Raw genomic sequence first — 27,794 nt, forward strand, 5'->3', positions numbered from 1 at the left:
TAAAGCCCTGGAATGATGGAAACTCAAACTTGTTGGGGGAAAAAAATCACTGCTTGTTCCTTCTTTAATTTTGTTGAATTAATTGTGATTGGATGTTTCTCTCCTGCCCACCTGTTCCCAAATACCTGGCAGCTATTTCCCAAATAATTGACCCAGAGGTTTATATAAATTATAAATACTTGGCCAATAGCTCAGGTTTATTACTAACTAGCTCTTACTTTTTGGGTTTTTTGTTTGTTTGTTTGTTTTTGTTGTTTTTTTCGAGACAGGGTTTCTCTGTAGCTTTGGAGCCTGTCCTGGAACTAGCTCCTATAGTCCAGGCTGGCCTTGAACTCACAAAGATCCACTTGCCTCTGCCTTGAGTGCTGGGATTAAAGGTGTGAGCCACCACTGCCTAGCTAGCTCTTACTTTTAAATTAACTCATATTCCTTATTTACACTCAACCACATGGCAGTACCTTTATTACCATGGCACGTTCATCTCTTGTTCCCTCTGCGTCTGGCTGGAGACCCAGACTTCACCCTTTCCATCATTCTAAATTTGATCTGCCTGCCTGGCTACTGGCCGATCAGGGTTTTATTAAACCAATTCAAGTGACAAATCTTTGCAGTGTAACAAGAGGATTATTCCACAGCAATTAATCCCACGTTATTTGGCTCCAATTAAGCCACTTTTTTGGTGAGAGACACAAAAATGGCCCAGGCCTGAGTCCAACCTGCAGGTGATGTTTTTCTCATACGGGGCCCCTTTCCACCTGCAAATGAACACTCAGCGGGCGCTCTCCAAGTAGCGCCTATTCTGTTCTAGAATATTCTGATTCTAGAATACGCTTGTAGTGGGGAAGGTTCTTTTCTCACCCAGCTACGCTTCTCGTGCCGCTTGGAGCAGATTCCCGGGCTTTAATTTTTCCAAAGACTTTGTTAACACGATTTCTAAGAGAAATCCTGGGGACTCTAAAATGTCCGTTTCGGTGCAATTAGACTGCCCTTTAATCGGTCCTTCTCGGCTCCCACGGTACCAGGCACTGGAATGCGCTCCTGCTAGATGAGGCTTGCAGGCACCTTCTGGAAGAAGTCTCCCTCCCGGGCTCAGCTCTAGGGGGCAAAGTGGAGTTCAAGAGGACTCTGATGGTCAGCTTCCTCTTCAAGTTCTACCTGGAGGTTCTGCAGGGACTGAGGAGAAAACTAAAGCTGTCCTCGGAGTCGGCCGTAAGTGCGGTGGGGGACAGTGACAACCGCCCTCTCGCATGGTCATGGGCTCACAGCTCTGCCGCCAGAAGGCCTCGCCCAAGGTGCCATCGGGAGGCAGGGTGAGGTCTCCTGACTCACCCCTGTGATCCCAGCGCACAGGAGGCTGAGTCAGGGAGGTCGCAGTGAGTTCAAGGCTTGCCCGAGCTACAGAGGGAGACCTGTCTCATTCAATAATAAACTAGAAAAGAGAGGCACCGTCAGAGTTGCTTCCTCCTGAGCGCTGTGAGGCCCTATTCTGCACCTTGCACGTGGCTTCTAGTGGCACGGCCTAGCTTCTGCTGGCTTGCCGGTGACCTTTACACAGAGCTGCCCCTGTGTGCGTGTTTAGGCCCAAACTTCTCCTTCCAAGAGGACGCCAGTCATAATGGCAGCCAATTCTAATTCTTTACCCCCATAGTCATATCCCACCCTGTTTGGAGAGGTCACACTCTGAGTTTCTGGAGGTTTGGATTTCAACATAGCGATCCAGGGACATGAAATTCAAACCATAATACTGGCTTCTCTCAGCTTCTTGCTGCCAGGAGTTCCTAGCTTTGCGGCTGCTTGTGCCAATTATCCTGTGGGGAGCCTGTTATCATTGTCTAGAAGCCCTTGATCTGGGGTAGCCTTTGTCAGCCTGGCCCCAACGGAACTGATAAACCACCGTCAGCTCTCAGTGTTTATTGTGCCCCCCCCACAGAAACGCTACATAGTATCTGTCTCCACTCTTTTTATTTTTTTTCTCTTAAAATAAACTTTATTGAGGCATAATTTATAGTAAGACAGGAGACAATAAATTATAATGTTACCCACCTGTTTTAACTTAGCACGCAAATGTCTACCTTTGGCAACACCAACGCTAACGAAATGAGCACGTTTTCATCACCCCAAAGAACCCCCTCACCCCCTCTGTGTCCTCCTCCCCGCCCCGTCTGGACAAACACTGGTCTGCTTTGTGGACCTGAGGCTTCAATGTGCTTCGTCTAGAATTTCGCAATCAAGGTGAAATGTGACGTCAAATTTTTATGCTTCAAAATGTCAAAAACTGATATAGATAGATAGATAGATACCTAGACAGCTTTCTAGATTTTCTGGTTACAACCTTCCAGAAGAAGTTACAATATTTACTGTCACACCTGTTCTCCCTGCCTTGTCCTCCCAGTCCCAACCCTTCCCCCACCACGAGCACAGGTCTCACCCTTCCCTATACTCTGTTCCTCAGCCACCCCCGCCCCAGGGTCACTATTCCCAGCCCCTGAATTTCAGAGGGAGACCCGCACTTTGTTTCTCAGACAGGGTACCAGAGCAGTCTTCCCGCCTCAGAAAAAAAAAGATCCTGGAACAAAAACATTCAGATTTTTTTTTCATTTTGTGAACTATAGCTTCAAACTTATTCTGGGATGGCTTATCCAGCCTACACACACACACACACACACACACACACACACACACACACACACACACCATCACCACCACCACCTTCTAACTCACTGGTAGACCTTACACACACACACACACACACACACACACACACACACACACACACCACCTCTGAACTCATTGGCAGCCCTTTCTGTCCAGGGACGTGAAGATCAGATTCAAACCAATCAGTCATCCAAGCTCTGGCTTGGATAGGGGGTGAGGGGGCATCAGGGTCATAAAACGTGAAACCCTGGGGGTGAAGGGTAACTATGCCACCCCTCGGTACATTAGGCGCCATCCCACATAATCCAAACCCAGCTCGATCCAGACTGACCAGTGTGTCTCACTGTGCCGAGTCTTTCCAGGACAGCCAGCGTTCTCCAGTGATTGCAGACCGGTTCCTGAGTGCTCTGGAAGATTTCCAGGTCACACTACCCCAGGGAGTCCAAACATACCAGGTCAGTGCCTTTGAGTTCACTGAAACCCACACCGAGAGAGATAAGATGGTAAGAAATCGCTATTCACAGGGAGGGTTTTCAGTTCTCTCTAGGTGTTCCTAGTCAGGCGCCTCTGAACCTGGCGCTGGAGGAGCACAAGGCGCCACCAGAGGGATTCGTGGGCAGTCATCATCTCTTTATTTTTTATTTTTTTAAAAAAAAAAAACAGTGAAACTAATGTTGACTCCCATAGGACATCTGCTAATGTCTGGAGTTTTTTTTGTATGGTTTATTTAACTTTATTTTATGTGCATTGGTGTGAAGTGTCAGATCCCCTGGAACTGGATCTTCAGACAGTTGTGAGCTGCCATGTCGGTGCTGGGAATTGAACCCGGGTCCTCTGGAAGAGCAGTCAGTGCTCTTAACCACTGAGCCATCTCTCCAGCCCCTCATCATCTCTTTAAAGAGTTATTCTGCTGGACTTTGTTTAGTGCCTACCAGAGCCCAGGAGCTCCATCTCTAGCCGGAATTGCAAATGTTTAATCTCGAGTCAGTAAATAAGAGACCTGTGAGTGTCTAAGTTCGCCCTTCTGGAAGGAGGACAGCTTAGAAATGAGCTGTTCTTGCTGGTACATAGCCCTCCCCACCCTACGCGCACACACACACACACACACACACACACACACACACACACCCCACTGAATGAAAAAAAGTAAATAAAGTCAAGACACTCAAAAATGTGGTTGAGGAGAAGGTTCACTGTAGCTATGAGGGAGACCTCAGCCAGAGACATCTGGAAACATCCAAACTGAACCAGGCTATGGGAGTGGAGGGGGGAGTACTCAGAGAGAAGTGGAGGGCTGAGGTTTACATAGGAATCAGAGAAGTTGGGGGAGGGACATGAAGCTCAGGGGCTGGAGGAGTTGGGGGCAGGGAGGTGCCTGCTGGGATGACTTGTGAGTAGGGATTGAGGGAACCTGGAGGCCAGAGCCTGCTACATAATATAGGCTCCTCAGTTAGCCATTTGTCCTGAGTTTGAGACCTAACACACACACACACACACACACACACGCACGCACACACACACACACCAGTGCAGCCTCAGAGACAAGCTCCAGAACAAACTCTTTCGACATCGGTCTGGGTCTGGAGAATTCCTTTCCCGTTCCCACCCTCTGCCAGAGGCCCCATGAATCACCACTCCCAAAAGGCCGAAACTGTCAAGTAGAGGGAAGGGATTCGGGGCTACCACAGACAGAGGAAGCGGAGGGCCCATTCACCGATTTCAGAGGGGTTGCCACACAACTGAAATGACATCACGACGTGACCAGGATGCTCGTTATCACCGTCATCACCGGCTCCTCCATTTGTCCAAGGGAACTGTCCTGTGACTCCACCCTAAGCCACCCAGGCCACCTGAGCTAAAAAGGTTCCTGGTCTAACTCTGTCTTGCTCTGTAGAGAGTGGACCCCCGCCAGCCTCTCCAAGATCCAGTTGGCCGTCCCATCATGCATCTGTCCGGTCTTAAACATGCCACAGGGGAAGCCACATTTTGTGACGACATCCCCAGAGTGGATGAGGAACTTTTCATGGCTTTGGTGACCAGTACCAGGGCTCATGCAAGAATCATGTAAGTAAAGGAAGACTTTTCAAGATGCTTTTAAAGGTCTACCTGGGGGTCGCCTCAACTGTGCCCTCTTCTGCAGTGAATGCCCTGACCCAGAGAGCCCCACAGGAGGAAGAGAGCATATCTAGAAATGACCGTGGGGGTGATGGGGGAGTACAGGGGGCTGCAGACATAATGTGCAAAGCCTGGGGTTCGGTCCCAGCACCATATAAAGCCAGTGCAGCTGTAAACCCTGTAATCCCAGCAGGTAGAGGCAAGAGGATCAGGAGTTCAAGATCCTCCTCACTTACATAGCTAAGTCCAACCCCAGGACTACATGAGACTGTCACACACACACACACACACACACACACACACACACACACACACACACACCCCAAAAAGTTATGGTTCTTTTGTTTGCCTTCTAAGTCATAAAACCTCATGCCTGGCAGCCCCATGCATGGCTCAGAGCCACTCTGGTAATGCTGAAACACCAACTTCATGATTGAATAGGAAACAAATTCTGCCCCACGCTTCCAAAGTCTTGTCTCCACACCCCTCTTCGGCAGCTAAGTGTTACCTCCTGGCCCTGCAGCAGGTCTCCCAGATTCTACTCCATGACGGTCCATGCTGGTTGCTCAGGCTAGATACATTGTTCCATGTTTTTATTGTCAACGATACTAGATTCTACTTCATGACTGGTCCACGCTGGTTGCTCAGGCTCGATACATTGTTCCATGCTTTTATTGTCAACGATACTAGATTCTACTTCATGACTGGTCCACGCTGGTTGCTCAGGCTCGATACATTGTTCCATGTTTTCATTTTCAACAATACTCTATGCCTTCCTTTGGCTTGGAGGCCCCTCAAAGTTTGCTGATGTCTCCTTCTTAATCATCTCCTTATCTTCAGCTCCATCGACTCATCTGAGGCCTTTGCCCTACCTGGCGTGGTTGATGTGATAACAGCAGAGGACATTCCGGGTGCCAACGGTGCCGACGATGACAAGTTATTGGCTGTAGATGAGGTAGGAGTGGGACACGTTTCCCCAGACACCCGTGCAAATTGTCACCCCAGGACTCCTGGCAGTCAACTGCCCTTGTCTCCCGGCTTTTTCTACTACTGAGATGCAGAAGTACCAGGGCCCTGGCTCCTCTCTACCTCGATGCCTTTATCAACCTTGCCTTTCGGAAGTTAGGAAATAACATATTAAACAAAAATGCATCGTAAATCTGATTTAGCCACTATGTGCTTTGGGGTTTCTTTACTTGATAAGGAGTTGATCCTGTCAGGATAGAATGCTCTAGAAAGATCTAGAAAGGAGGAGAGGGAACCAGAGCCACACCCTCTTATTTATATGGAACTCTAACCAGGTCTTATTCTCCTTCACTCAGTTTCTATTAAGTTGTCTTGGCTGTCGCTGGCCTTGTAATTCCAATTCGACAATCATTTACTGAACCCCCCCCCCGACTTAGAGCCAGAGCGCCTCGGCTTCTGTTCCAGCATTTCCAACTTCTGTGTATCCTTAGGGACCACCATGTTCAAAGGAGGAATGATCATAGCGTGCTTCACCGTAGCACAGGAGTTAGACAAGTGAATACCCAGGTACCTAGCACAGAGGTTGACTATGAAGACTCTCACTGAGTTCTGCCTTCTCTCACATCTCAGTGAATTCCACACACTTTCTCCTCCCGTTGTGAAGATCAGTGGGGCCTTCTGTTTTGTTTGGTTGGGTTGTTTTTTGTTTTTTTGGTGTTTTGTTTTGTTTTTTAATCCACCAGAAGAGGTTGACTGTCATTTATTAGTCTATTGGGGCTCCCATAATAAAACTGTCTAAACATGGGGCTGGAGAGATGGCTCAGTGCTTAAGAGCACCAGCTGCTCTTCCAGAAGACCTAAGTTCGATTCCCGGCACCCACAAAGCAGTTCACAACCATCTATAACTACTGTTCCCCAGTATCCAGTGCCCTCTGCTGGCCTCTGTGGGTACTACATACATGGGATATTGACATGCAGGCAAAATACCCACACACATAAGATAAAAATAAATAAATCTCAAAAAAATCTTCCTTTTTATTATTATTATTAAATTTATACCCAAGTACATATGACTCCACTGTGGCTATTTCCATTCAACAAGGACATGGAAGATGCCAGACCCTGGTGAGGTTGAGTCTGGCTTCTGTTCTCTTCACTTTAAAATTATTTAAGTTAGTTCCTTTATCGTGATCATGGTGTGGAGTGTGAGAGGCGTGGCGGCCAATGTGGTGGTCAGAGGACAGCTTTATGGGGGTGTGTCTCTCTCCACCTACCTTTACATGGGCTCCAGGGATTGAACTCGTGTCTCCAAGCCTCTACGGCAAGCACCATTGCACACTGAGCCGTCTCCCTGTCCTCTCTCTGCTTCCTGACGTACTTTACAGGTGCTCTGTGTGGGCCAGATCATCTGTGCCGTGGTTGCAGAGACCGATGTGCAGGCAAAACGAGCAACCGAGAAGATAAAAATCACCTACGAGGATCTGGAACCTGTGATTTTCACCATTGAGGTAGGTCACCATTGAGGGGCTGGTCAGTCTCCCTTTGGAATGGGAAAGTTGGGCTGGAGAGATGGTTCGGTGGTTAAGAGCAAGAGCACCCAGATTCTCTCCCCAGCACCCACATGATGGCTCGCAACCATTTCTAACTCCAGCTCCAGGGGTTCTGACACCGACTTCTGGCCTCTGCAGACTTCAAGCACATATGTAGTACATAGACATATATACAGGCAGACACTCATACACATAAGGTAAAGATAAATCTTTTTTTTAAAAAAAAGAGTGTAAGGTCAAAAACTTGCTCTGGAAAAATCATTTTGCTCTGGAAGACATTACTTGTATGAGATGAAATTACCTTTGGCTCCAAAACACAGGAAATAGCAATCAGAATAGAAGTTTCTCTCTCACATTCAAAAGCCTAGAAGTAACCAGGCCTAGTGGGAGAGGCCTGTGAGTCTGGCTGTGTGGTCCTGTGATTCTGGCTGTGTGGTCCTGTGAGTCTGGCTGTGCAGCCTGCTGAGCCAGACGAATCACACCCAGGCAACAAAATGTAAGAAGAAAGCTGAGTGTTTGCCTCCTGACGAAAGACAAAAGACTAGACGTATCAGTGCAAGGCTTATATGGGATGATAGTCTGCTTGTATACTTCATACAGTATGTTCTGTGCCGATATACAGAATCCCCAAGACTGGGTAATGTATAAGAAACGGGGATTTATTTTGTCGTGATGCTGGTGTCTGAGAAGACCCCGAACGGAAGACTTGCATCTAAGCCTGCATGATTTCAGGAAAGTGGGAGGGAAAGAGAGTAAGAACGAGAGAGAAACTTACTTTCATAACAAAGCTATGGTTATTACAATAACCCGTCCATGAGAGCAAAGTCCCCCATGACCTAATCACTCCCAAAAGCCCCACCTCTCGAGTCTGTGGCCCTGGGAGTTAGGATGGGACCCAAGTCAAAGCTTGTGAGCTGTGTGTCAGGATTCAGACTCTTCTACCCGGCCTCTCTGTAACACTTGGTTTCCATCCTGCAAGCCACAGGTTTTTCTAAAACAGCTACTGAGGCTTCGGCCGTTAAATCTACGCTCCAGGCAGTAAAAGGAATGAGAACAGGGTGCCCCTAATGCCTTGAAGAACATTTCCCAGACAGGGCATGGGAGCAAATGTCTTTGATCCCAGCATTTGGACAGCAAAGGTAGGCAGATCTCTCTGTGAGCTAGACATCAGCCCAGTCTACATAGCAAGTTCCAGAAGAGCCAGGGCTACAAAGAGAGACAGTTTCCAAAAACTAAAAAGTAAAAATAAAATTAAAAAAAGATCATTTCCCGGTCCTTACAGGGAGGTGTGTCTGTCCATTGCACACGTCTTTCTGTTTCATTGGCTAAAAGTCCAGCATCTGTCATACCTAAGGCTGAGAAAGAGCGCTAGGAAGCACAATCAATTCCAGGTGGCTTTGTCAATTCCAAAGACGTGGGACCCTGTGCCTGGAGGAGGGTGATGAGAGTGGATGTTGGGAACAATAATAAATTATTAGGATCAGTAATTTATTATAATCAATAATAAATGTGATGAGAATGTCAGGATAGAATTCTTTAGAAATTTCTGCTCTAATTCCTGGTTCTCGGGGATAGGATTCAAGTTACATTTCTGAAGAAAATAGTGGAGCAAGACTATAGAAAACCCAAGTGTGCACTGATGTGTTAGCTGTGCCATTGCCTTAACAAACGGTAAACACCTTGTAAAGATGGACAGGCTCTTTGGGCTCACAGCTTTTACAAGTTTTAATTCATGCTTTGCCGGGCAATACATTGTAACGGACACACATAGGTGAACAAAAGCACTCACCTCCTTTCTGGGACTAGAAAGGGAGAAAAGAGAGAGATCAGCTGGGCAGTGGTGGCGCACGCCTTTAATCCCAGCACCCGGAAGGCAGAGGCAGGCGGGTCTCTGTGAGTTCGAGGCCAGCCTGGTCTACAGAGCGAGTTCCAGAACAGGCTCCAAAGCCTCCCAGGTGACCTCATTTGTCCAGGATTCCACCATTCTCATGTTGGGACCAAGCTAAGGAGGAAGTGCCAAGCTGGGGGCTGAGCCTCTGACGCTGCACAGACCCAAACTATAGCAACTTGAACTTGCAGCCTCTAACTCGGCAACAGCCAGATTCAGAGGATTCAGGATGAGGCAAAACAGCTCATTTCTGAGCTTGCCATATAGCACAGTTGGCGTCCACAGGCCCCGGGGAACCTTGGGAACAGCCTTAAAGGTAACTAAGTGGTACCAGCTTTTCAATGTACAGACTTAAGAAACCATGGTTCTTAGTCTTTCCGCACCAGGCCACCTCTGCTTCAGTTCCCACTTGACAAGTTTGACAGGAATGCAAGCTTTCTTGGCTCGCTCTCCTGCCTTGGCTTACACTAGAATCCTGACGTGGGTTTGTTGGTGGTGCTTTATTTTCATTTGAACTCTACTTTCCTAAATGGGTAATTGGCATCCAGAGGATACACCATCACCTATCCCAGGACTCAAACTATTTAGATATCTAAAGGTTCCTCAGAATAAGAGTGTCTAGAGTGAGCAGAAAAATTTTTTATGACCAAACACAGGATATAAAAGTCATGTATGCCAATAGTAAGTCTTCAGCTATGCATTAACCTATTTACATGAATACTGATATAAATATGTGTTGCATATTATAGTGTGGTATATACAAGATACACATCATTAAAATTTATATAAATATAGCTGGGCGGTGGTGGCGCACGCCTTTAATCCCTGCACTCGGGAGGCAGAGGTAGGTGGATCTCTGTGAGTCTGAGACCAGCCTGGTCTAGAGAGAGAGTTTCAGGTCAGCCTCCAAGGCTACACAGAGAAACCCTGTCTTAAAAAAAACTATATAAATATATTTATAAGAGAGAGAGTGTAGCATAGAGGTCCTAGATCCAAGCTGACAGATCTGAATTATGGCTGCTCCCCTTTTCCACATGTGTGATCTTAGGCAAGAAACTTACATGTGTGTACCACAGTTTTCTCACCTGTAAAAGGAGAGTAATGAGATGCACCTTTTCAAGTCCTCATAGCAGTAAATGCGTTGATGAATAAATAACAAAGCAGTCTCTGGCTCACAGTGCTCACTCCAGATAGCGCATCTCATCAGAGGGTCCAGTGTCTTTTGACACACTAATGTCATGGCAGTAGACATACTTCTGTGATTGCCACTGTAACTTATTGAGGTCAGAGTGTGTGCTGGATACTTTTATGTCAGCTTGATACAAGCCAGAGCTGTTGGAGAGGAGAGAGCCTTAATTAAGAGATGCCTCCACCTGTCTTTACTGGGCAGAAATAGAGGAGTGAATTGGGGAGATGGGAGCAGAGGGAGTGGGAGGAAGGGACTAGGAGAGAGAGGAGGGAGGGGAAACTGTGGCCAGGGTGTGGAATGGATAGATAGACAGACAGACAGACAGACAGAAGATAGGTTAGATGATAGGTAGGTAGGTAGATAGATAGATAGATAGATAGATAGATAGATAGATGATAGAGAGATAGATAATTGATATATGATAGATAGGTAGATAGATTAGATAGATGATTGATAGATTGATAGATGATAGATAGATAGATAAGATAGATGGTAGATAGATAGATAGACAGATAGATGATAGATAGAGAGATAGATAATTGATATATGATAGATAGGTAGATAGATTAGATAGATGATTGATAGATGATAGATAGATAGATAGATAGATAGATAGATAGATAGATAGATAAGATAGATGGTATATAGATAGATAGATAGATGATAGATAGAGAGATAGATAATTGATATATGATAGATAGGTAGATAGATAGATAGATGATTGATAGATGATAGATAGATAGATAGATAGATAGATAGATAGATAAGATAGATGGTAGATAGATAGATAGATAGATAGATAGATAGATAGATAGATAGATAGATAGATAGATAGATAAGATGCCCCCATAAATCAGAATGCAAGTGAGCCTGTAAGGCATTTTCTTAATTAGTGATTGATGTAGGAGAGCCCAGCCCATTGTGGGTGGTGCCATCCATCCCTGGGCTTGTGGTCCTGGGCTCCATAAGAAGGCAGGCTGAGTAAGCCATGGGGAGCAAGCCAGTAAGCAACACCCTTCCATGGCCTCTGCACAGCCCCTGCCTCCAGTTCCCACCTGTGTGAGTTCCTGTGAGGATGAACAGCCATGTGGAAGTAGGACCCAGATAAACCCTTTCTTCCCCCAACTTACTTTTGGTCATGGTGTCTCGTCACAGCAATAGTAACCCTAACTAAGACAAACTGTTAATTTAATTAAATTGGCAGGCCATGGTGGCACACTTTAATCCCAGCACTTGGGAGGCAGAAGCAGGTGGATCTCTGTGGGTTTGAGGCAAACCTGGTCCACAGAGTGAGTTCCAGGACAGCCAAGGCTACACAGAGAACCCTGTCTTGAAAAAAACAAAACCAAAAAAAAAAAAAGTAAAACGCTCAAGTGTGGTGTTTATTTTCCACTGCTTTAAGAAGTCAGGTAACGGTCCTTAGGAAAGATGTCTTCTTGTTTGCAGAGCACTGGGCCTTGTGTACACCAGGCCAGTGCTGTCAGTGGGTCACTCCCCAACTGTAAGCAAGATGTTTCTAGAGACTAACCTGGGCTTGCCTGTTACCTGTCTCCCATATTTGCAGCCTGACTTTGAGGGTTATTTTCTCCTCTCTAAGCCCCATTTCTTCATCTTAAAAATAAAGGTTATAATAGAAGTAATGCAACTATATATGCATATATACTGCTATTGTGTAGTGTTTCTGTTGGGTGTGACATTATTTCTGGGGAAATGTGAACAGGCATCTACTCGTGCCAGACAGGGGCCCAACAACGACAGGCTGAAGTAATGATATCCCCGAAGTCCAGCTCTTTTCTTTTTTTTTGATTTATTTATTATGTACACTGTGTTCTGCCTGCATGTATACCTGCAGGCTAGTAGAGGGCACCAGATCTCATTACAGATGGCTGTGAGCCACCATGTGGGTTGCTGGAAATTAAACTCAGGACCTTTGGAATAGTAGCCGGTGCTCTTAACCACTGAGCCATCTGTCCAGCCCTGAAGTCCAACTCTTAAAGCAATGGATTTATAGGGGTTGCTGGCACATGAGGGTTGGCTTGTAGGAGCACCAGGAATGACTCAAAGGCAGCTGCCCCACAGAAAGTCCTCCCTAGCATGGGTGATGGCTCAGAGAAGCTGGTCAGTTTCAGGGACTTCCTGGAACCTCTGTGTTATTTACTTCTTGAGTCTTTTTCTATTCTTCTTCTTCTTTTTTTTAAGATTTATTATGTATACAGTGCTCTTCTTGCAGGCCAGAAGAGGGCACCAGATCTTATTATAAATGGCTGTGGACCACCATGTGGTTGCTGGGACCTGAACTCAAGTTGAGAAGAGGGTAGGAAATGGAACTGAATGGTTGTGAGCCACCATGTAGGTACTGGAAATTAAAACCAGATCCAGAAGAGCAGTCAGTGCTCTTAACTGCTGAGCCATCTCTCCAGCCACTACTCTTGAGTCCTTTGTTTAGTTTTTGCGTTTTGTTTTGTTGTGTTTTGAGACAGGGTATATATAGCTATGTAGTTCCAACTGTCCTGGAACTATGTAGACCAGGCTGACCTTGAACTCACGGAGATCCGCCTGCCTCTGCCTCCTGAGTGCTGGGATTAAAGGCATGTGCCACTACCACCTGGCCAGTATGATTTCTTGAGTCCTTTGTTTTATTTTGTTTTGTTCTGAGAAAAAGGTCTAGAAGAAAGACAAAGGTCTAGAAAGGCCCTGTTGAAATATGTCACATACCCAAAGGGATGACAATGTGACTGTCCTACCCCTATCAGAGCGCCTCAGCCTTCTCAAAATCCTGAGTGAAGAAGAGGCTCCTGCACATAGCTACCTAAGTATCTCTGGGAGAAGTGGAAAAGGGGAGCTCAAAGCCTCCCTTTCTGGCACCTCACACTGCATCTGCCATCCCGAACCACCCCTCTGAGTCTAGACCTCAGTTCTGAACACGCTTCCTTCTTGATGCTTTCTTCTTCCTTCTGGGCTGATTTCTGCACATGTGGAAGACATTCCTTCCGATATCTTGTCTACTCTGGAGCTCTTCAATGCTTTGGCACCTTTGCTTTGTCCCACAAGACAACAATACGGGGAGTGTATTAGCAGCCAGCAGCAAAAATAAAAGGATGACTGGCTTCGTGTTTTCGTCCTTTTACGTAGGATGCCATAAAACACAATTCGTTCCTGTGCCCTGAAAAGAAGCTCGAACAAGGGAACATCGAGGAAGCGTTTGAAAACGTGGATCAGATAGTTGAAGGTAAACAGTCCGGTAAACATTCCTAGGTCATTCCTTGATTCCATTCGGAACCAGCCATCAAGCGCATATGATTGCTCCTTGGGAGGCTTGCCCCCAGAAGTCCCGGAGCTTCCCCAAACTTAGACTCCTTCTCAGAACCCCCGTGCATCCGTGCCCCGGTGTATCCATGCTGTCTCTGGAGGTGAGAAACCAGTAACAGACTAAGTAGGAGAAAATTCCTTAGTTTGATTCGTCAAGGGCAGAGCGATGAGACAGATCCCCTTGATTGTCATGAGGTAAAGGTTCCTCAGTGGGTAACGCTGCAGGCGGGCGGTTCACATTCCACTTCCGTGATGCCATGAGGCCCCATGATGGCAGCTTCCAACTAGCACGCACCTCCAGGCATGTCCCCACCCTTCCCAGGAGAGGTCCATGTTGGAGGGCAAGAACACTTCTACATGGAAACCCAGAGAGCGCTCGTTATCCCGAAGACAGAAGACCAGGAACTGGACGTGTACGTGTCCACCCAGGATCCAGCCCACGTGCAGGTAAGCTCCTGAGGTACCCCACCAGCGCCTGCCTACCACCACCGTGGCAGTCAATCTCCATAGCGAAGGTGGCCGCCATTGCACTAACAGAAACTTAGAATCTAAACGTTGGATATCTGTGGTGCAGCTAAGACCCCGAAGCCGTTTTAAATTTTTCCTGTTCTCATCAACAATAAAAAGAATGATCCTGAGGCCGAGAGGTGGTGGCGCACGCCTTTAATCCCAGCAGTTGGGAGGCAGAGACAGGCGCATCTCTGTGAGTTCGAGGCCAGCTTGGTCTACAGAGCGAGTTCCAGGACAGCGAATTTCATGCATACATACAACCTATTTTGATTGCTTCGTCCCCCACTCCCCTCCAACTTACCTCAGACCTCCATCACATCCCCCCTTCTAAGTCCATGCTCTCTCTTTCTCTCTCTCTCTCTCTCTCTCTCTCTCTCTCTCTCTCATGACTCTCTTCCAGCAATGTCAGCTAGAGGTGGGGTCTCATGATCCCCTCGCCAGTCTATGTTGGAATTGTGATTGGCTTGTACTGGTAACTCATAACCACAGTATTCTTGACTACAACAGCTTTGTCACGTCCTGGAGACATAATTCTTATGAAAAAAGCATCTCCTGTATTTCAGGATGTCCTTGAACTCACTAAGCAATCAAGGTTGATCTTAAACTTTCAAATATGCTGCCCCTCCGATCCCAAGCATTACAATGACAGACATTCAGGATTGTACAAGATTTGTACAGGGCTGGGGATCAGGCCCAGGTCTTCATGAATACTAGGCAAGTTCATGCCCAGTTCGAGTGTGATCACCTCAAATTAAAACCCTAAATTTATTTGCGTTAGATTTAGACGTCACCCTGATTGGGTGACGTCACTAAATTTTTCCTATGCTCCATTTTGTTATCCAAAACAACCATTGTAGACAATTTCTAGAGTCAAGAGATCACGTTAGACCACATTTTCCTTCCCAGATGGAAAATGCTCTAAGCTTCAGTCACAAACTCACCACCCTCTTTAGTAGGATGTCTGGAGTCTACTGTTTTTGCCTTTTTGGATCCTCAGGCCCAGACATTTGACCAGACGTGCAGCTTCCAATAAGAACCCAGGATTTGATGGTTTTCTTTCTAGTTAATACGGTATCTACTCAAAGAGTTGTTTGGCCCAGAGATGGGAGTGGTGGTGGCACTCACCTTGGTGGATCTCTGAGTTCAAGGCCAGCCTGGTCTACAGAGGGAGTTCCCAGGACGGCCAGGGAAACACAGAGAAACCTGTCTTTAAAAAAAAAATCGCCGGGTGGTAGTGACACACTCCTTTAATCCCAGCACTCAGGAGGCAGAGGCAGGCGGATCTCTGTGAGTTCGAGGCCAGCCTGGTCTACAAGAGCTAGTTCCAGGACAGGCTCCAAAGCTACAGAGAAACCCTGTCTAGAAAACAAAACAAAGCAAAACAAAAATCACTGAAGGGGAAGGAGAAAGAAAGAAAGGAAGGAAAGGAAGGAAGGACGGGGGAGGGGCAGGGAGAAAGAGGGGGAGAGAGGGAAAGGAAGGAAGGAAGGAAGGAAGGAAAGAGAGAGAGGGAGGGAGGGAGGGAGGGAGGAAGGAAGGAAGGAAGGAAGGAAGGAAGGAAGGAAGAAAGAAAGAAAGAAAGAAAGAAAGAAAGAAAGAAAGAAAGAAAGAAAGAAAGAAAAGAAGGAAGGAAAAGGGAAGAAATGAGCGGATTCTGTCGTCTCCGCTCCCCTACTGTAGCAGATGTGATTGGCTGCTGCCACGTAGCTCTAGTTCAAAAACCGGAACACTTTGCCGTTATTTTTCTCTAAACCTCCTTGTCTCTCACAGAAAACAGTGTCGTCTACCTTAAACATCCCCAGCAACAAGATCACCTGCCACGTGAAACGCGTGGGCGGAGGTTTTGGAGGAAAAGTGGGGAGACCAGCTGTGTTCGGGGCAATTGCTGCGGTGGGGGCTGTCAAGTAAGTCTACCTGAGGAGCCGGAAGTGTGGGAGGGGCTGAGTTTAGAGGAAATCAACTCCTGCCGCAGGCGGAGCCGTTGGTCCCTAAGCGATGCAGGCCCCCGTCTGTTTCCTGACAATACATAAATATTGCACACCTGCCCAGCTACCTTCTTTGGCTTTGCAAAAGTCTACTGAATGCATGACTTTGAGGAAGGCAGAAAGGTGGGGTAGTTGATCGACTTCTTCCAGAACTGCAGGGTCAATTCCTGAGAATTTGGGGAAAGATGAATCGCTTAGATGTGGGGCGTGATGCCCTTCCCCAGTTCATCATGGCCCCCTAACTCTCTTTGCTGCTTCCAGCCCAGAGTAGGGTGGAGTGAGGACAAAAGGCTTTTCACCCTGCACCAGCTCCACGCATACTCTCTCAGTGGACAGGTGGGCTTCGGGCTGATCTCAGGGAGGATTCACATTTTTGCTATCCATGGCTCAGCATTTAAGTTTAGCTAGCAGTGAAGGTTCAGGTCCTTGTTCATTGTCTTTGACTGGGTGCGTTGTCAGTGTTTGAGAACAAAGAGAAGAAGGAACAGGAGGGGGAAGAAGGGAGGGAGAAGGAGAGAGAAGAAAGGGAAAGGGAAGGAGAGGAGAGGAGAAGAATTAGAGGAGGGGAAGGAGAAGAGAAGGAGTAGGGGTGGGGTAAGGAGCAGGAGGGAGAAGAAAGGGGAGGGGAAGGAGAAGAGAAGAAAGGGGAAGGGAAGGAGAGGAGAAGGAGTAGGGGTGGGGTAAGGAGCAGGAAGGAGAAGAAAGGGGAGGGGAAGGAGAAGAGAAGAAAGGGGAAGGGAAGGAGAGGAGAAGGAGTAGGGGTTGGGTAAGGAGCAGGAGGGAGAAGAAAGGGGAGGGGAAGGAGATGCTTTCACTACTTTGTCTGAGTTCCAATCAATCTACAAAGCCTCAATGCCCTGCTTCCCTTGACAGCCTCTGTATAGCTCACAGCAAAGCACTGCACACGGGACCTGTGTCTGCATCCCCACTGTGGGGTAGAGAGAAGCAGGCTGAGATCTCACCTCCTCTCCTGTCCTCTGTCACAGTGGCTCTTGCACACTCACAACAGACCTGTGCCTTCTGCCTTTCACGTGTGGCCACACACACAGCGGCTAAGTAGAGCATCTAAATCCCAGTGCTGCGCCTAGCCACTATGAGCCCCGACATCAGTATATTCCAAACTCACCCCCTGACCCCACTGTGCAGCCCTGTGTGGGACCAATGCCTCAAGATGCATCCTGCCTTAGCACACAGCAGTCATGCATTAAGTAACCTGAGAACAGTCTTCCAGATCTCCTGAGAGCAGGAGTCCCCTGCGGTCATAGAAATTCCTGACTCAGGAACACATTTTAAAAAAAAATAATTTTTTTAAAGAAAGAAATTCTGCCAGATCCCAGGCCTTCTGAAACAGAATTTGCAGAGAACTAACTGTATATGTAACCGGTGTTTTTCTATTTTTCGACCTTAACATTGCATTTACCCATTGATACTTTCCCCTTTGTAACTAGTAGCAGCAGACATATGCAAAGTATCTGGATCTGAGTGAAAGTCAAATTTGAAGCCCTAGGAACAGAACTTAGCAGTCCTGGGACATCAATCCCTTGAAGGCATACCTTCAAACCCTGAGTTGCAAAGCACAAAGACAGTCATAATTACTCGGGCGCTAATTCATATCTACCTTGCCTAGAAGACTTTGTGCAGATTAGTAGAGACATTTGGGATGGATGGATGGATGGATGGATGGATGGATGGATGGATGGATGGATGGGTGGATAGATGGGTGGATGGATGGATGGATGGGTGGGTGGGTGGCTGGATGGTTGAATGGATGGATGAATGGATGGATGGATGGATGGGTGGGCGGGTGGATGGATGGATTGGATGGATGGACGAACGGACGGACGGATGGATGGATGAGTGGGTGGGTGGATGGATGGTTGGATGGATGGATGGATGGTTGGATGGATGGATGGATGGATGGATGGATGGATGGATGGATGGTTGGATGAATGGATGGATGAATGGATGGATGGATGGATGGATGGATGGATGGATGGATGGATGGATGAGTGGATGGATGGATGGATGGATGGATGGATGGATGGATGGGAGGGTGGATGGATGGATGGGTGGATGGATGGGTGGATGGATAGGTGGGCGGGTGGGTGGGTGGATGGATGGATTGGAGGGTGGGTGGATGGATGGGTGGATGGATGGGTGGATGATAGGTGGGCGGGTGGGTGGGTGGATGGATGGATTGGAGGGTGGGTGGATGGATGGGTGGATGGATGGGTGGATGATAGGTGGGCGGGTGGGTGGGTGGATGGATGAATTGGAGGGTGGGTGGATGGATGGGTGGATGGATGGGTGGATGATAGGTGGGCGGGTGGGTGGGTGGATGGATGAATTGGAGGGTGGGTGGATGGATGGATGGATGGATGGATTGGAGGGTGGGTGGGTGGATGGATGGATGGATGGATGGCAGGGTGGGTGGGTGGATGGATGGGTGGGTGGGTGGGTGGATGGGTAGATGATGATGGATGGATGGATGGATAGATGGATGGATGAATGGATGGATGGATGGACGGACAGACAGACAGACAGATGGGCGGTGGGCAGATGGATGGATGAATGGGTGGATGGATGGATGAGAATTAAATAAGTGGTGCAAATGGATGGGAGGGTGGACGGCGGGTTAGTGGGTTTCACATGTTGTACACAGATGTGGGTAGCTAGGAAAATAAGGAGCTGAATGAACAGATGGGAAGGTGGGTAGCCGAATAGACAGATGCGTGGAGGGACGAAGAATGCACACCTGTCGTCTGCAGAACTGGCCATCCCATTCGTCTTGTTCTGGATCGAGAAGATGACATGCTAATAACTGGGGGAAGGCATCCGTTATTTGGGAAATATAAAGTGAGTACCACCCATGAAATTACGAAAATGCCTCATTTTGTGTGCGCGACTCTGTCCCTTTTCTGTCATTTTGATTTTGCGAATTCTAAAAGCAATCGCGATCTAAAATAGCAAATGAAGACGGTACATGTTTTGGATAGCCATGGCATTTTTAATGTATAGGTGTAAAAAAATATAATGATGAAAATAAAATCTTAAATAATGGCTAAAAGACTCTGTTTGAGGGACTGGGGCCATGGTTCAGTAGAGAGAGCATTCGCTGTGCAAACCTGAGGACTGGAAACGGGATCCCCAAGACCCACATAAAAGCTTGAGAGAGTGGGGTTTCCTGCCTGCAGCAGTGCCCAGGAGGAGGAGACGGGATCCCTGAGGCAAGTTGGCTAACTAGCCTAGTCAGCTCTGTGAGGCCTAGGTTTGTCAAGAAGCCCACCTTGGTAAATAAATTGAAGTGCAAATCAAGAAATATATCTAAACCAGGTGGTACAGGACTAATCTCAATACTCAGGATACTGAGGCAGGCAGACCTCTGTGAGTTTGAAAACAGCCTGGTCTATAGAGTGAGTTCCAGGACAGGCTTTAAAGCTACACAGAGAAATTCTGTCACAAAAAGCCAAAATAAGAGACCTGACATTATCCTTTGGCTCCACACACATGTGGGCACACATACACATAAAAAAAGCATTGTTATACAGAATGAGGATTTATATTTTTTAGTGATTACTCAAAGACAAAGAAAAAGAAAAAGAGAGATGCCCAAACTTCCTAACTATAAGAATAACACTGTAGCCAGGCAGTGGTGATGTCACACGCCTTTAATCCCAGCCCTCGGGAAGCAGAGGTAGGTGGATCTCTGTGAGTTCAAGGCCAGCCTGGTCTACAAGAGCTAGTTCCAGGACAGCCAGGACTATTTATTACACAGAGAAACCCTGTGGGGAGAGAAAGAGGGAGAATAACACTTTGTATTAGAAATGTTTCAAAACAATTTGATCATTTTTGTGGCAAAATAATAGTTAACAGAAACCCATGAACAGGCAAATTTAAATCCTACAAATAAAACTCCCTCCCTTTTTCTTCAATTGCAGTCGAAACCAGGTTTAAAATGTTGCTAATAGATGATACTGTTTTTTCAAATTTGTAGCTTAGTCCTTATAACAGTTCTGTTGTGATACAAAGTTCCAAACATACTTTCTTTAGAACTTGCTTGAGGCGTGCACATCTGATTTTCCACCCGGTTTTACCATTGCCTTAGATTGCCACACCGTTCTGTTACCTAGATTGCTATTTACAAAGCACTTTGGTCACCCAGGAAGATGAGTTCAGCTCATAAATTCTTCGACCTCTGTGCCCGAAGCTTTTCCGTAACAAGAGATATTATGATTCACCTCCATGTGTTCTGGGATCCCAAAGACTTTCCCACGAGGAGAAAACCACAGACTAAATTAGAAAGAAAGCCAGTACAGAATGACAGAGACTAAGACTGATAAAAGGGGCAATTACCTTCTGAGAAATGAGCAAGAACTTGCCCAGACCCAAATAATAATACAGAAACTATATCAATTACAACACTGCTTGACCAACAGCTAAGGTTTCTTATTAACTAACTCTTACCTCTTAAATGAACCCATTTCTATATATCTATGTATTGCCTTGAAACTCGTAGTTTACTGGTAAAGTTCTGGCAGCTTTGGTGTCTTTCTGACTCTGCTTTCTTTTCTCCTCTATCTCTGCTTGGAATTCCTGCCTTTCTCTATGATATACTGCCATATGCCCAAAGCAGCTTCTTTATTAACCAATGGTAATGAAGCATATTCACAGCATACAGAGGGGAATCCCACACCATCTCCCCTTTTCTATCTAAATAAAAAGGAAGGTCTTAACTTTAACATAGCAAGATTACATACAACAAAACAATTATTAAGCAAGAATTATAGTTACAATATTTGGCAAATTAAGGAAAAATTCTCTATCATTTATCCTATCTTTGTGAGTCTCAAGTTTTATATCTAATCTATCTTTTATAATTATAACTATCTTTCTTCAACTCCATCAAAGACTCCAGAAGGATATATTACCTAAGTAAACAGAAAGTGCTTTGTAAGCAACTTCCAAAACTCTAGAATTGACAGAGATGTCTCACTGCCTGTACAGTCACCCCAAGTTCTTTTGTACTGTTGGGGGATCCATCTTCGGCCTTCAGGCCCATAGTATCTGGCAGACTTTTCCATGAAGCATGAAATTTGAAAGACTGTTTCGCCTCTATTGGCAGTTTGTCAGTCACTTTCTTCTGTATCCTGCAGAATATCTGGCAGACACTTTCATGAAGCAGGAACCACGAAGGACCATCTTACCTTCTTTAGGAAACTTCAACAGTCATTTCTCTGTAGGTCCTGTATGTCCAGTTCATACTCCATAACATCAAGCAGTCTAGGCAAGAGCAGTTTCTTTCCTGAATGGCTAACAAACTCCATAAAGAGCCTCTTCGATGCCCATCATCGTCTTGAAGTAGGTTGGTGCTGCCAGGAGCAGATGAGTCTCATTGTCATGAAAAGTCCTAAGTTCTTAACACATTTTAAATGCCATATTCTGTAGGTCTTTGAAAGATCTGAAAAAATACCTATCCATCTGAAATATATCTCTGTATATCTAGAAAGCCTAACATGATTACAAGCTTGACTATTACAGGTGACTCTCTATTAACCTGTATTTCTTAATTATACATTACACTTTTTAAAGAACTACACAAACACAATACCTTAATCAAGAACAGAAATATACATATAACAAAATTGACCTTAAATTCATATCAATAAACCAAGATTCATATTCATATCAATATACCAATTTACCAGTAAGGATCCGGGCCTCTGTCTCCTTTGGCAGCTACACGGCATCTCTCTGACTCTGCCTTCTTTTCTCCTTTATTTCTGCTTGGAAATCCCACCTTGCTCTATTCTGCACTGCCATAGGCCCAAGCAGCTTCTTTATTAACCAATGGTAATAAGACACATTCACAGCATACAGAGGGGATCCCACATCAAGTATGGAGCCAGGGTTGTCCGTTGAAAGGAAGGGACCCAGTAAGACGTGGATCAGGAAAAATCTTCCTCAATCAGACACTGAAAGACAAGTCCATAGCAGGCAGGGTGCCACACCAGAGCAAACTGGGGGCACAGTCTGTCCTTGATATCAGGGGACTGTGGGGTGACTCGTACTTGGTGAGTACATCTTAAATCAGTACAATGTCCATTGTTTGGTGACAGGTGGGATTCATGAACAGTGGACGGATCAAAGCCCTAGACATTGAGTGTTACATCAACGGAGGGTGCACCCTGGATGACTCAGAACTGGTACGTGTACCCGAAACCAACTGTGCTCTTGAGAGTGGATAAGATGGAGATTGTCTAGATGAATCTTTACGGAAAGGAAGGTGGTGGCGTCTAATGTGTGTGGGTATCTCCTTTTACTTCAGGTAACGGAATTCCTTGTGTTGAAGCTGGAAAATGCCTATAAAATTCGCAACCTCAGACTCCGAGGTCGCGCGTGCATGACCAATTTACCGTCCAACACAGCCTTCCGTGGGTTTGGCTTCCCACAGGGAACCCTGGTCACAGAATCCTGTATCACAGCTGTGGCTGCTAAATGTGGGCTTCCACCAGAAAAGGTAAGGTGATAACCGGGATTATAACTAAGGCTGGTGGTAAGGAATCAGAGGAGACAGGAATTAGCTAGTGGCCCCAGGAAACACTAGAAAACTGTACAAATTAACCCTAGCTCAGAGGTTTTTTGTTTGTCTGTTTTTTGGTTTTTCAAGACAGGGTTTCCCTGTGTAACAGTCCTATCTGTCCTGGAACTAACTCTTCTAGACCAGGCTGGCCTCGAACTCACAGGGATTCACCTGCCTCTTCTTCCTGAGTGCTGGGATTAAAGGTGCACACCATCATTGCTCAGCATGGCTCAGAGTGTGGGATAAGAGCTTTATTTTTTTTTCCATGACTATGATGTGGACACGCCATCCTTTACTTAGCCACTCCACCATTTGCGTATATGTTGTTTGCTACTCGGTTTAAGCAGTTAAAATGGTGCTGGGACTGGAGAGAAGGTACAGTAGTTAAGAGACATCTTGCTCTTCCAGAATTTACTTCCAAGCACCCACATCAGTGGTTCACAATCACCTGTAACTCTAGCTCCAAGGGATCTTGTGCCCCCTTCTGGCCTCCACAGGCACTGCACTCACGTGCACAAGCCCACACTCATAGGAACTTGCCATGAATACCCTGATACATAGTACTAGGGGTTCAGCATATCTTTGTCCTTTTTGGGGGGAGTCTGTCTATTGAACAAACTCATAAAAACGGAATGGCTGGCTCACTTGAAAGCTTTTTGGAGATGTCCAAAATTTTTACCATTTGAAAATATGATTCTGTACAGTAAACCAGGAGGTCTGGGAGGTATAAAGGAATTGGGCCAGAGACAGGCTGACTCCAGCACCCACTGATGATGGTGTCATCCGCTCCTTGATCTTTCGGTCACATACCTGTCCTCTCCCCATTTCTAGTCTCTGCTCCAGCAAGGACTCTGTGTGTCCCAGCTCCCAAACTCCTTTGTCCCTAAATTCAATGGGGACCTCCAGGTTTTCATCTCATTGGCTGAGAGCTTCCTCCCCACCAGAGAACACCTAATACTATATCGGAAAAGTAATAGATTCCCTACAAGAAATCACAAAAAGTACCCACGGGCGGGGTGGCACATGTCTTTAATCCCAGCACTTGGGAGGCAGAGGTAGGCTGATCTCTGTGAGTTTGAGACCAGCCTCGTCTACAGAGTGAGTTCCAGGACAGCCAAAGTTTACACTGAGAAATCCTGTCTCGAAATAAACAAACAAAAAAGGTGCCCATGAGTACAAAAGAGGACGGCATTACGTCAGGATGAGGAGGGGAACTCAGGAAAAAAGAAAATATTCCTGGAGAAGATGACACTTGAGGTTCACTTTGAGGAAGGTAGATGGGAAGGCAATCTAAGCAACTGGGACAGCATGGGCAAAGACAGTGGACCCCCTTGTGATGTGTGTGGGCCTTCTGTCTATGTGTTATTTTCATTGGTTAATAAAGAGACTGCCTTGGCCCTTTGATAGGACAGAAAATTAGGTAGGCGGGGTAAACAGAACAGAATGCTGGGAAGAAGGCAATGAGGCAGATGCCATGGAGCCAGCCACCAGGTCAGACATGCTGAATCTTTCCCAATAAGCCACCACCTCATGGTGCTACACAGATTATTAGAAATGTGTTAATCAAGATGTGAGAGTTAGCCAGTAACTAACTCTCTAGAGATAACAGGCCAGGCAGTGTTTAAATGAAAACAATTTGTGTGTTGTTATTTCCGGGGCTAAGCTAGTCATGCGGGACGAAAAGCAGGTCTGCCCGCGGCTCCTTCTTGTATCCCACATTCCTTGGCTATAGAATGAGAACAAGATGATTTACTTCATAGATTTCCTGAGGACAAAATTAATGTTTACTAAGATACTCATCTTTTGAGGGCTGGGGAAATAGCTCAGTGACAGGGTCTACCCGGCGTGCACAACGCCCTGGGTTTCAATCCCAGAGCCACACATAAAAATGTTTGTGGGGAACGGGCATCGTCTCAGTCCAGTGTTGTTGCGGCCAACAATACGGTAACGTTTTGGCTTCTGTTAGAATAAACTGGAGAGAATGAGAAGCTCTCAGGCATTTCCAGCAGGCTCGCCACTGGGTGCTGAAAATGCCAAAGATACGAAGCAGATCCTGATCCAACACAAATTTTAAAAGATTTAGCCATATATTTTAAATGCAAAGGTTTGATGACCTGTTCTTGGCTGTTATCTGTTCTGCGACTTCTTTCTAGCAGAATGAGCCTCACCTATGAAGGTAGAGCCTGGCTTTAACTCACTCTTTACCAACCCCGTTCCATCCTCTGAACCCTAAAGTTTGAAGAGAAAATGGTGGGCCAATAAGATGGCTCAGTGGGTAAAGACGATCGCTGCCAAGTTTGACAACCTGAGTTTTATCCCTGGGGACAAGATGGTAGGAGAGAGCTGACTCTCATGGTTGTCCTCTGACTTCCACATATATGCCAAGGCATGTATACATACAGACACATACGGAGGAGGGGGGAGATGCAGAATACGATAGATGATAGATAGATAGATAGATAGATAGATAGATAGATAGATAGATAGATGATAGATAGATAGATAGATAGATAGATAGATTATAGATGGTAAGTAGGTAGGTAGGTAGGTAGGTAGATGATAGATAGATAGATAGATAGATAGATAGATAGATAGATAGATAGATAGATAGCCCAACCTCCCCAATCCATCACCTTGCCTTTTAGACTAGCTACTACCAACTGCACTCTACTTCAGACAGAGAGAGACCCCGGTTGGTACATTAACGTGGAGATGAGAACAGCCCGGTCATTCTCACAGCTGCACAATGAGGAAACATCTGTCCTCCCCACCAAAGCGCATTACTCTTCAGAGGAAAGGCTTTCTAAGCCCCCAGATGGCAATTCCACAGGCACTGACAGAATTTCACGCTTGTTTCAGATTAGGGAGAAAAACATGTACAAAACAATCGATAAAACCATCTACAAACAAGCTTTCAGCCCTGAGCCCCTGATAAGGTGTTGGAACAAGTGTCTGGACAAGTCTTCCTTTCACGCCAGAAGGACACAGGCGGAGGAGTTCAATCGGAAGAACTACTGGAAGAAGAGGGGTATTGCTATTATCCCTATGAAGTTTTCAGTTGGCTTTGCCGCAACAAGCTACCACCAGGTAAAGTTCATACATGGCACATGCTAAATGACCCTCATGTCTAACACAGTCTTGGTCTGACCGGTGTGTACCCATGTTCAGAGCATGCTGCATTCCCCCAGAGCACCAGGCCGTTCCCTGAATATACATAGGAGAAATATCCAGAAGTCCCCTGAGTGGTTGCACGTGGCAGTAGGGAAAAGGTCACCATGGCAAGGAACTTTGGTGATGGCTGGGAGCGGGTATGGCCCCGGATTCCATGTTATTCAAAAGAAACAGGAGCCTGCGGGGCCATTGTGTGTTTTTTGTTGAGAAAAGGGTGTCCCGCCTGCAGGAATCCTTGGGTTACCTGCCACATCTCAGGCAGGAAAGTCATTCTGCTGATCCTCTGTTCACCTACCTACCCGGCACTTCAAGCCCCCTCCCCAGAAATCTGTTGGCTATGATGGGGAAGAGGGGGTGGGGCCCAGAATTGTCCCAGGTGAGCTGGCAAAAGGAAGAGGCAAGTCATCCATCCACAGGTGCAAGGGAAGCAGAAAAGCATCACACGCATGGACAAGACCTCCAAACAGTACCAGACCTGAATCCTAGTGGGTCCCGGGAATCTGAACACTGGTTAGGAACCTAGGAAGAGCTGTTGATTACTCATTGCTATCAGTCAGGTCAGAAAACCCAGCAAGAATTGCACCAGCAAGGAAGAGGCTTGGTGCAGCAGAATGCTTTGTGTGTGTGTACCGTTGTTTGTTCCCACTACTGATGACAATCTTCGCCCAGTCACGCGCACACACACGCATGCACATGTGCACACTTGCCCTGTGAAAGGAAATAAAAGAAGCAGTTGATCCAAGCCCTTAGTGAACTGGAGTCAGGAGACCCTGAGATACCCTTGGCCTGCCGTTTGCTAGGCATGCGACTTTAGAGTTCTTCGGCCTTTCTGAAAAACTTCAGCTCCCTCACCTGTAAAGTGAGACTAGCAATGACATTCTCTTGTGATTAGTAAGGTCAGGCTGAGAAAATTGTTAGAGAGCACTTGGCAAGATTCCTGGAATATTCTAAGCCTGTTCCAGGAGAGCCCAGACACACTTCTCAGGGTTCTTGCTCCCCTGACAGGTAGGACTTCTGGGTCATACCCCTGCCTGGGCCCAGTAGGACCATTCCACAGAGACACAAGGTTGTTGTCACGTCTACCAGCTGGGCTGAATCAATGGCAGACACACAGCAGACCTAAGACAGCCATCCATGCGGTTTTTCTTGGCCACCAAATGTTATCTCCACCCGACCGGCTTGAACAGCAGCTGGGAGGTCAATAGATCAATTCAATCGTTGTACTGACTGCCCAGTGTTAACCTAGACCGCGCAAGGATGGGGTCCCACAGACGATAACCCATGTCTGACACTCCCTGCCAATGGTGTGCCCAGGCCAGTCACACCTCTGCCTAAATGACTGCCAAGGTGAGAGTTTTTCACTCTTCCCAGTTAGATACAATGATTTCCTAAAGCAAACACAGGAAAAGTCTTTTCCATTTTATTATTATAACGCCTTATAGAAACTTCACAACTCAGAACCCACCGATGGAAGAGTTGCCCAGGGCAAAATACTAGGGAGGGACCGAGAAGTTGTCTTCTAGGTATTCACAGAACTCAGGAAGGTGGGGTGAGGCTGAAGTACCCCCTCACCGCCACCACCACTTACAAACACACGTGCACACAGGATGACCCCTCACCCTCAACCATCCGGGCACCTCTAGGGAGTCTTGTTAGCAAAGGAAGTACCAGGCCAGGAACCAGGAACAAAACTCAACGCCTAGTCTCTCAAAATGACTGTACACCTCCTTTTGTGATCGATATACCCCTGGCCACTTGTCACCTAAACCACAGCCCCCCTGCTGTCACCCTGGGTGCCAGTTTCTTATCTGTGGTGACATAGGAAGCAGGCCAGGTGCTGACTTTCGGCCTCCAGCTTCCTTCCCCACACTGATGC

The 27,794-nt window shown here is 46.5% G+C and overlaps 1 protein-coding gene across 1 annotated transcript in view; it reads left to right on the forward strand.

The window, feature by feature from the left end:
- Window positions 1-27,794, forward strand: part of LOC125396733 (aldehyde oxidase 2) — a 97,285-nt gene that overhangs the window by 37,143 nt on the left and 32,348 nt on the right. Inside the window, exons 15-26 of the mRNA XM_087902250.1 lie at window positions 1,023-1,209; window positions 3,018-3,110; window positions 4,550-4,719; window positions 5,611-5,725; window positions 7,122-7,244; window positions 13,496-13,592; window positions 13,995-14,119; window positions 15,953-16,086; window positions 18,936-19,023; window positions 22,284-22,370; window positions 22,493-22,684; window positions 25,607-25,834. Of these exons, the coding sequence (XP_087758376.1) occupies window positions 1,023-1,209; window positions 3,018-3,110; window positions 4,550-4,719; window positions 5,611-5,725; window positions 7,122-7,244; window positions 13,496-13,592; window positions 13,995-14,119; window positions 15,953-16,086; window positions 18,936-19,023; window positions 22,284-22,370; window positions 22,493-22,684; window positions 25,607-25,834 (1,639 nt within the window). The remainder of the gene's footprint in view (window positions 1-1,022; window positions 1,210-3,017; window positions 3,111-4,549; window positions 4,720-5,610; window positions 5,726-7,121; window positions 7,245-13,495; window positions 13,593-13,994; window positions 14,120-15,952; window positions 16,087-18,935; window positions 19,024-22,283; window positions 22,371-22,492; window positions 22,685-25,606; window positions 25,835-27,794) is intronic.

Source organism: Myodes glareolus, chromosome 27, assembly GCF_982192425.1.
Source record: "Myodes glareolus chromosome 27, mMyoGla1.1, whole genome shotgun sequence".
Classification (NCBI taxonomy): domain Eukaryota; kingdom Metazoa; phylum Chordata; class Mammalia; order Rodentia; family Cricetidae; genus Myodes; species Myodes glareolus.